The following is a 10,470-nucleotide window of genomic DNA, read 5'->3' as shown; positions in this document are numbered from 1 at the left end:
TGTACATTCAAACAAAATCAGTTGCCTTTAGCCTGCTTAAGGGCAGAAGGTGAGGGAAGCACACAAAAGCAGTGCAATTATTCTGCTCTGGCACAACAACAGAGAGCAAAAAGAGCATCAAAGGCTTTCCTCTGAGCAAAATAGGGCTCCCTCAGAGGAAAAACGCAACCTGTGTGTGAATACCGTCTCATGGACTTTGGTCCTCTCTTGAGACACACGAGGCAAAGGATGTGTGTCAGTCTAAGTATTAGAGTTACTCTCAATATCTATTTATAGGCCACTTATTATGTTTTAGTAAAGTAAAATCTGTATTTATTTTAATTTGGTAAGTTTACGAGGGCCGACAGTTATAACACTTATAACAGTTATAACATTTAACATGATCATGAAATGTCCAAAAACCACAATTGAAAGAATAAAATCACAAAAATGTGTTTTTATAATATTACAGGTAAAAAGAGTGAGTTTGCATTTTGATGCTTCTTGATATGACTCTAGACATATGAAATTTAAATAAATTACAAGTCCTCTTGATATTTTTTATTTATAATTGTAATGGTGACAACAATGACAATACGATTTATATATTTCTTTATATTACATATATTATATGTAAATTGAATTTGATGAGAGGAATTGAAGAGGACCGATTTTCTATCAGGCAAATATAGGACAGCTTGGAAAAGAAAAGGGTCCTTCAGTAACCCGGAAGTCAAGCTCTCACATGTTGTGTATATCCATCAGTTGCTAAGCGCAGTTATCACGTTTAGTACCATTACAGCTGATACGTTTTATGCCATTAATCGGTTGAGAAAAAAATGTTGAATATGAAAGTAGTCGCGTTAATAAGGTAATCGTCTGTCTTTGCTTTAACTTTCTAACAATTCTGTCTTAGATTTGTTTTTGCTAGCAAAGCAAAAGCCACATCTCAAATGTATTGCTGTCAACAAACGGTTGCTTGTTCCCATGCGTTGTAACTGTTGTATTTCGCCTGTAACTTTGTTCAAATTCATGCAAGAAAATATCACAATCCAAAGTTATGTACCAAAGGGGTGTTGACAACCACTAACGTTTCAAAGGTAGCACACATTAGTTGCTAACTTTCATCATTGTAAGGAACAGAGCATTCTCGGTATAGTACGTGTGGCCATAAACAGGTGCTTCATCACTGAATATTTATGCTGCCCAATCACATTCCCAGCTCACCAGCCGCATACCCCCGATAAGGCATCGGTGTGCATCTTAATTACACAGTTTTACTTCAGTTCCCATTTCTCATGGTGTGTTCCAGTGGAGGCAAGGACAGCTGCTACAACATGATGCAGTGTGTTGCGGCTGGGCACCGGATCGTAGCTCTGGCCAACCTGCGTCCTGCACTCACAGGTGAAGTATACACTCACCGGCCACTTTATTAGGTACACCTTTCCAACTGCTCGTTAACAATTCATTTCTAAGCAGCCAATCACATGGCGGCAACTCAGTGCATTTAGGCATGTAGACATTGTCAAGACAATCTCCTGCAGTTCAAACCGAGCATCAGTATGGGGAAGAAAGGTGATTTGAGTGACTTTGAACGTGGCATGATTGTTGGTGCCAGAAGGGCTGGTCTGAGTATTTCAGAAACTGCTAATCTACTGGGATTTTCACGCACAACCATCTCTAGGGTTTACAGAGAATGGTCCGAAAAAGAAAAAACATCCAGTGAGCGGCAGTTCTGTGGGCGGAAATGCCTTGTTGATGCCTGAGGTCAGAGAAGAATGGCCAGACTGGTTCGAGCTGATAGAAGGGCAACAGTGACTCAAATAACCACCCGTTACAACCAAGGTGGGCATAAGAGCATCTCTGAACGCACAGTACGTCCAACTTTGAGGCAGATGGGCTACAGCAGCAGAAGACCACACCGGGTGCCACTCCTTTCAGCTAAGAACAGGAAACTGAGGCTACAATTTGCACAAGCTCATCGAAATTGGACAATAGAAGATTGGAAAAACGTTGCCTGGTCTGATGAGTCTCGATTTCTGCTGCGACATTCGGATGGTAGGGTCAGAATTTGGCGTCTACAACATGAAAGCATGGATCCATCCTGCCTTGTATCAACGGTTCAGGCTGGTGGTGGTGGTGTCATGGTGTGGGGAATATTTTCTTGGCACTCTTTGGGCCCCTTGGTACCAATTGAGCATCGTTGCAACGCCACAGCCTACCTGAGTATTGTTGCTGACCATGTCCATCCCTTTATGACGAAAATGTACCCAACTTCTGATGGCTACTTTCAGCAGGATAATGCGCCATGTCATAAAGCTGGAATCATCTCAGACTGGTTTCTTGAACATGACAATGAGTTCGCTGTACTCAAATGGCCTCCACAATCACCAGATCTCAATCCAATAGAGCATCTTTGGGATGTGGTGGAACGGGAGATTCGCATCATGGATGTGCAGCCGACAAATCTGCGGCAACTGTGTGATGCCATCATGTCAATATGGACCAAACTCCCTGAGGAATGCTTCCAGCACCTTGTTGAATCTATGCCACGAAGAATTGAGGCAGTTCTGAAGGCAAAAGGGGGTCCAACCCGTTACTAGCATGGGGTACCTAATAAAGTGGCCGGTGAGTGTAGATACCCTGCAGGGGTTTATGATCTACACAGGCTAGCCGGGCTATCTGGGCCAGCCAGCTGCATTTTAGCACACCCTAACACAGTCAAAGTACTGTACAACTCTGTGTACACTATCCGGTAGAAGGGTTGGTTCCATGCCTGAGCATGCCAACAAATATGTTATGAATATTCTTTATTACTGTGTACTGTGTAAGGATAAAGTGAATTTAATAACTATAATAATATTTTTTATTTATTGATTATGGATCTTAATGTAACCATTCAAGTATTTCATTTTAACAGCTCAGGAGTCTACTTTAAATTGACTTAAGGTACTCTTTTAATCAGCGAATTAATTGTAAATATCATCCAAATAAATCCAGTTTATTTATTAAGAAGGGTTTGATCAAGCCACTATTTCAAATGATTGTAACATCACATACTGCTTATTACTGTCAGACTCGTGCCTTATGACAAACTGGACTAAATATATTTTCCTCATTGACACAGATGAGTTGGACAGCTACATGTACCAGACAGTGGGCCACCACGCCATAGAACTGTATGCGGAAGTCATGGAGCTGCCCCTGTATAGACGCACGATCCAGGGCTCTAGCCTGAACACCAGCAGAAACTACAGCGTGACGGAGGGGGATGAGGTGGAGGATCTGTATGAGCTGCTGCGCCTCGTCAAAGTAGGCCTTTTTACTTCCACCATTCGGGAGAAATGTACAATTTTATCCTCTTAAAACTAATGCCAAATGATAAGTGAATGATTGATACTTCAGTAACAGCTACTACATCCAACAAAATGAATGATATTGTATTTATGCATACATCTATTTGTAGCATTCCAATGTGAAGTACAAACATGAAAAAAGTGCTTTGTATTGAACATAAAAGGATTAAGCAGAATATCTATCTATCTATCTTTAAAACTTTTTGTTTTGCATGTGTACATAGCCGGTACAGCTGTGCGTGCATGTTACTACATGTAAGTGCCCCACTAGTAAGCTAACTGCTTAACACTGCACTCAAATGGTCGTAGCCCCTCATAATCCCATATTTCAGTTTCTTTACTAGCCTTTTATTTTCTTGGATTTTTTTTTATTGAGCAGACACAGTATAATCATTTTCTTTCTCATCTATGTATAATATAAATTTGAGAGGTATTATATGTGCACACATTTACAAATGTGAATATCCTTCATTTATCGAGTTTGTTTTGTAACATTAAAATCAAAATGAACAAATCAAAAATTAATTAATCTGGAACAAAAAAATCAAATCTATTTTCACAATATAAGAGTCTTCACATAGTAAAGAAACATGAAGCAGTCTTATTCGGTATAGTGTAATGGTACGTCATAATACAAATCCCTCATGGAAATGCTGCACGGTGCATATACTACAGTCATCGTTTTGACTCCTCGCCACCACTGACACGCTGTATGCTTGACTGCTTTTTAGTGAACAAGCTCTCAGAGCACTAGTAAACTTTTCATCTCTGCTAAGGTTCGTGACATATGTCACACTGTTGAGATGTTTTACAAGTCATTCTCTGTGGATTCCGAGTCACTTTGTAGGCCATCAGCACAGTCTCAGAGAGACCCAGCTTGTCTAGTTTCATCTGGCGTGCTGTGCACAAACAGTTCTTAGCGCCGATTGTAAAGTGCAGCCAGGCTGCTCAGCAGATTAAAAAGCTCCGTTAGTGCTTTCCGTCCGTCTTAGTTAGTATGCCTCGAGTAGAGTATCTTTTCTCTTCATCTTACTTTGGGAAATAGTGGGCATGTTGTATCAATGAATAAAAGTTGTATGCGTGAAATTGGAGAGAGGTGCCCTTCAACAACTGGCTTCACAGGACGAAAAAATTCCATTAGATTAGTTTTGATCTTGCTTTACAGAAGATCACATGCAAAAATGAATCACTAAATCAATATTTCATCAAATACCACTTTTGCCCGGATGTTGAAAAAAAAATTCATTTGAAGCCATATTATGTGGACCCCGGTGGTCTGATGGGACGGGCGTAGCTGACTGACAGGTTTGAGGCAAATGCTGTGTGTGTGTGTGTGTGTGTGTGTAACACTGCCTACCTACCTGACCGCCTGCAGCCACGAGAGAACTACCTGGACGCACACTCCAACAGCTGTTGCTGCTGTCAGCCCAAACGTGGTGTGGGATTGATCCCGTGCAACACCTTTCCCCCCCTCCATAGCCCCGCACAACCTCTCATTTCATCAAAATTTAAGAGCTTCTTATGGGACGGTGGATTCAAGGCTGTTATGGTTTGAATGAGAGAGAGGGGTGTGGGGGGTTGCATGGTTAGGTCTGTGTAGAGACATGTTCATCCAGAGCTTAGGGCTGCTCCAGGGCCCCTGCAAGTCCGCACGCCACCTGGGTGGCTCGGGCCAGCCAGCCTGCCTCGGGGCATTTAGCGTTTTTCCGTCGCATAGATCGCACGCTGTACACATGCAGCTACACGAGGAAGCTCTCTCTTTTGACCATATACGCAGTAACAATTCCCGCCCAATTTGTGTTTCTTAGGCCACCATAAGTATTCGTAGTCAAATAGTTGAAATCTATCTGGTAGGTGATGCAACACGCCGTATCTGCCTGTGGTCAGGTTTCTAATTGCAAAGGACTGCTAATTTGCGGTTTCCAGGACTTCTCTGGTCTGACCTCACCAGTCAGGCGGGCCATAGATCAGGGCAGTGGGACTCCCATGGGGCCCTCGCAGGCTAGCAGACCCTCAGTCGTCTCCCTGTTTGCCCCTCTCACCATCATCCACAGACCGGCACCGTAAACAACAGGCTTCCTCTCTCTTTCTCTCTCTCTCTCTCTCTCTCTCTCTCTTCTCCCGCTGAGTGATGTCAACCATAGAGAATAACATTTATCAAATTTCACGTCGCTGCTCTATGAAGTTGCTTTTTTTTTATAAGCATTCAGACTAATTGGTAAGTTTATTCACATGCACCATTTGCACCACAATGGGTGTCAAAGCACCTCAAATACCCTCTTTAAAAGTAATGGATTGTGGTCTGAGTCAGCTGTGTTCAGTACCTGGTTATCTGGGAGTTTCTTTCCCTCCATAAAGTTTGTGGTGTTGTTGACAAGTGAAGAAAATTATAGATGGGGGAGGGGGCAAAAGATAAGAAACATGTCTTTTGATAATGAGCTGTTAAATCTGCCTCACTGGAAAAAACAGTTTTAGCATGAAAAAAATGAAAAAATGGATGTTTAGAAAGTGTTATATTTTGAAAGATTCTTTCTAGCAGTTTGAATTAATTAGAAGTTACAAGATTATATTTGGCAAATGACACTTGCGCATAGATGAAAAGATTTTTTTTCTCGGATCCAGAGTTGATGAGTTTCAAGTGTTGCTTCTTCCCACCTCCTCGTTTGCGGTGCTGGCTGCCGAGCCGTAGCATGAGCCAACAGTGCCATCTATGGATCGTTCCCAGAAGCTGAGAGACCAAAGAACGCTCCACCAAAGACCACAGTCCCTACTCTTTGGCGACGTTTGGAGACGTTCAAAAGATTCAAAGGAAGATATCATATTCTTCTGAACTATTGTTGATGGAGGAAAAAAAAAAGCCCAATTATCATAGAAGAAATGAGCCGCCCGTCCCCTGGCAGTAGTTATAATGGCAGAATGACAATGTGGCCCTATCCTTGGCCCCTTTGCTCTCATCGCTGGCTGTGTCTTTGAAGTGTGTAACCTGATAGACATGCAAGCCACAGCACACCCCATCCCATCCTGCTAGGTGCTGATCTTTGAACCCGCTCTTTGAGGGAGAGAAATAACAGTTTTGTCAGCGGTGGGGGGGGGTGGTTTCACTTTTGCACTGCTATTGCATTAAAGGTATATTTTTTATAGAATTGGTGAAGTGATTGGGTCCTCAAAGGCAACCGGGAATATGCACATAACAAAATAATAACATCTTGATGTGGAGTTTCATATTTAATAGTTAATCGTTTTGAAGTGTCCTTGTTTCATGAATTTAGAAATTGGATTTCATCGGCCGTGTCCGTACTTCATGTGTGTGGTTGGGCTGCGCTCTCCTGCTGTGATCTGCTCTGATGTGTGATACAGATCAGCAGTGTCATTCACCCCTGGCTGCAACGCCAGTTCCCCCGAAGGCCTGCAAAACCCCTCATATTAGTCATATCACATCCCTCAAGTCCTTTATCCTTCTCTCTGTGCTCTGTGACCTGACACAGTGGCTCTTTATGCCCCGTGACCCTGCTCCTGTGTGTGCGTGCGTGTGTGTGTGCTCGCACACTTGTGTGTTCAAGGTCAGGTCCAATCGGGCCTCTGTTACATGATAACAGGACTATCTCTGTTCTCCTTACACACCTCTGCCTCTCTTTTTGCCCCAGTTTGCCTTCTTTCAACACTTTTCAGGGGAAAGAAGTGCGCTCACTGTTCACGTCGATGTTGCACGCAGGTAGATGTTAGTGCGTATCAGTAGTACTTTTCAAAATGTTATGATACTTTACGGCATATAAAACTAAAAATGTGATCCGAAAGTAGCACAGGGCATAGGGCACGGATGGCGTCGAGTTCTGAGAAGATGTTTTATTCACTTGATGTAGTAATAGATAATACATGAAAAGATAGTGACTCCATGCAGCAACTGTGCAACCTTTGAGCTGATGAATGAAGACAAAGACATTGAAGCTCATTAGAGTGATGAGGAACAATAGATGATATCCACGCACACGGCCCTTTCTGCCTGCTCTAATTAGCGGCACTGGGACATCTCTGTCGTGCCGAGGCCCGTCTTTGAGAACAAAATGTTAACTTCAGTTCTAATTTCTTATCCCATAATGCGTTCGACTTTTCAGAAAACCCGCTCCTTTCTTTTTTGTTGACTGATATCATGGGACAGTTAACACACAACTTCCCCTTTTTACCAAACCATTTTTTTTTTTTTTTGCTTGGAGATGTCTGGGAAAATTATTCTAGGTTCAATGAGACCTTTGGCCTTTGTAGATGAATCATCCCCCTTCTATTGGTGTCTGTTAAAACACCTTGTTTTGAGATAATTCTTTTCTTAAACTCCAGCTCCCCCCCCCCCCATTCCCTGATTCTCCTGACTTTTATTAGACACACAAACGCTCCCCTCTCATCCCTTGTCTCTACTGCCGCTCCTTTGTTGACATCAGCAGACAAGAGTGGGCCCCTCTGAGATCGAGGCAGCCTGTCCACAAGTCCAAACTTTCCTTTTCATTCTTCCCTCTTCCTCGCTCCTCCTCCCTTCCATCCACTCGCGTCTCTGTCTCCCCTGTGTTGTCGTCGCACTTTTATCCGGACCCTTCAGAAGCCCGGCACTGTGTTGTTGCGAGTGCCCTGATGGAGGGGCATCCTGCTGCGAGGGTTGGAACGGAGAGGGATCGAGGGAGTGGAGGGGAGGAGAGGAGAGGAGATGAGGAGGGAAGGCTGGCAGGCGGAGGGATCTCCAGTTGAACTGGGAGCTCTGTGGTATTGATTAGGGAGCTGAGATGTTGTGAGACAAGTCTATGCGGAGGGGTGCCAACTATGGAGGGGGGGGGGTCAAAATCAAACACGGAGCCTTTCTCTGATTACCAGCATGGTGCAGCACTAGATGTACATCAGGGGATTCAACAGGAAAATGGATTACTTTAAAAAGCTGCTTAATACATAAATCATGACCTCTGGGGGTCACAGCAAGGGTTTGTGAGATCAGATCAATAGACGCAGGCGTGCTGCAGCCGGTTTGTGGTGCAGACGGGGCATCTAAATGGTGTTGTTGGAAGTAGCTTAAGAGGTTGTCTGAAACCGATGGATTTGTCATTACATTTTCAGCGGGAGTTTAGAGCGTCGTACTGGAGGATGTATTTCAGCAGGAGCCCGTAGAGATCCCTCGGACCAGCTGTCTCTCTGTGTCGTGGGTGATAGCCATTGTTATCTTTTCCTTCGGGTCTGAGGCGTCTCGTATTTATGTCGGCCGACGCGGCGGCAGTGAAGTTGAGATTGCAGGCTTGTTTTGCACACGAGGAAGGATAGCATTAGCGCTGAGATAATGGCGCTGTGTATTGTTTGCTGGCCGTGTGGAAGTGGTGGGACAGGATCTATTAGACGCAGGCCCATTTCCCTCCAACTGCCGCTAACAGTCCCCCACAAACATTAGATAAAGAGCCTAGCCTCAAGCCTTTGTAATTTGTTTGTATTTTTCTGCTTAATGTACTTTGCTCAATCTTGTTTAGCGATGATGGAAGCTGATAGTCTTATCTCGCCTTGCCAAGGGCATGAACCACTACTGCTTGGTTGATCATTGTTCCATTGAAGAATGTGTGTGCGTGTGTGTGTGTGGGGTCTTTTTTTGACATTATTTTGATGCTAGAGGTATTTAGCCATTAATTGCATTTTAAAATATCAGCTAATATGCTTTCCAATGCATTCATGGAGATACGTCATTATAGAAAGAAGATAACGAGTATCTTTTGTTTCATTGTTCATATTAATAATCAAGGGAAATATTTTTATCATTTTCTAAGCCTCGCTGACCAAATTTGATTTATTTCTTTTTCCTTTCTAAACAAGTCGTCATCATTAGAGATCCGTTTCTTTCCGTTAACGCTGAGACTTTCATGTGATCTGAAAGTATGAAGATAGATTTGCATGACCTATACAGGCAAATTATCTTCCTCCGTTTGGATTCCAGTTTTACTTACTTTGTAGCCACATGAAAGAGTGTAAAAGATTCTCCGGCTCGTCACCGCCGAGGTTGGACTCCTCATGAAACCGTAGAAACTCGTCATCAGTACTAACAGTCAGGTCTGACAGTCGGCCTCAGAACAGACGGCTGAGGAGCAGTAGTAGGTCTTTCAACTCCCTGCCAATCATCTACTTCAAAATTAATAGGCCTTTTATGTATTGTTTTCTGAACCATTCCCCTCAAGAAATACTTGTGGAAGGCCCCTTCACCTCCCGCAGTCATAACCCGCCGTAGAATAACACTGTCTGGAGTCTGGAGAGTGGGTTAAACCAGCATCACTGCAATATTTTCCCCCAGTCGCTCCCTGGGGAGGGAAGGGGGCGGTTTGGAGGGGGTGATGTCTTTTGGAGCTATGGAGGATAGAGGACAGGAGAGCCAAGATGCCAAGAGCCTGGAACCTGACCTCACCAGAAAAACATTTACATTTGGAGTGTGCGTGTGTGTGAGTGTGTGTGTTTGTAGGCCAGTTCTTGACTGTGTGTGTGTGTATATATATATATGGACGTCAATACATGTGCGCGCATGCACCCTGTGGACTAGGTGGTTGTTATGGACCATGAAACGCGACTGACATAGTTTACCTCTCTGTGGCATGAGACTCCCTCTTTGATTCTCTCACTTGCTTTCTGGAAGCAGCTTCCTGTCTCAGAAGCTCAAACACTCAGCCAAGTGGGGAATGTTGCTATGACAGAGCTGGGATTATGACTTTGTATTCACACCCTGTAGTATGAGTAGAAGTCTTCCGTGTTAATTAGAACAACTTATCCTTTTAGTGGGGAGAGGGTGAATGTTTGGGCAAAGTTACATGATGTCTTCAAAATCCAATAGACACAACACATACAAGTGTTTGAGTTAGAATATTGCATTTATTAAGAGCCAGTGATTAGTAAATGTTTCTGCTTGAATTGCGAGTATTCATGGACATGCAGTACATCGATAAACAACCTTATGTCTCCCCCCTGCTTCCTAAGGTTTGGTTTTCCATTCGCGTAGATATGGAAAGCCTCCTTGTCCTTGGCCTGCTGAAACTAGGGCTTTGTGCTTGCTTTGGCCGAGGCCCTCTACCTCCCTGCCTGACGACTGGCTGGGCCCGTGTTTACGTAACCACAAATATATCTGAGAGGAAAC

At 43.6% G+C, this 10,470-nt stretch overlaps 1 protein-coding gene across 2 annotated transcripts in view; it reads left to right on the top strand.

Annotated features, from left to right (window-relative positions):
- Positions 1-706: 706 nt before the first annotated feature.
- dph6 (diphthamine biosynthesis 6) overlaps positions 707-10,470 on the top strand; it is a 57,653-nt gene continuing 47,889 nt past the window's right edge. For both annotated transcript variants that reach the window (XM_037486083.2, XM_037486082.2), the window contains exons 1-3: positions 707-850; positions 1,292-1,383; positions 3,107-3,291. In XM_037486083.2, the coding sequence (XP_037341980.2) occupies positions 819-850; positions 1,292-1,383; positions 3,107-3,291 (309 nt within the window). In that variant the 5' untranslated portion in view covers positions 707-818. The remainder of the gene's footprint in view (positions 851-1,291; positions 1,384-3,106; positions 3,292-10,470) is intronic.

This window comes from Pungitius pungitius, chromosome 14, assembly GCF_949316345.1.
Source record: "Pungitius pungitius chromosome 14, fPunPun2.1, whole genome shotgun sequence".
NCBI lineage: Eukaryota > Metazoa > Chordata > Actinopteri > Perciformes > Gasterosteidae > Pungitius > Pungitius pungitius.
The sequence above is the reverse complement of the archived record's forward strand: the minus strand, read 5'-3'. Positions and strand labels throughout refer to the sequence as shown.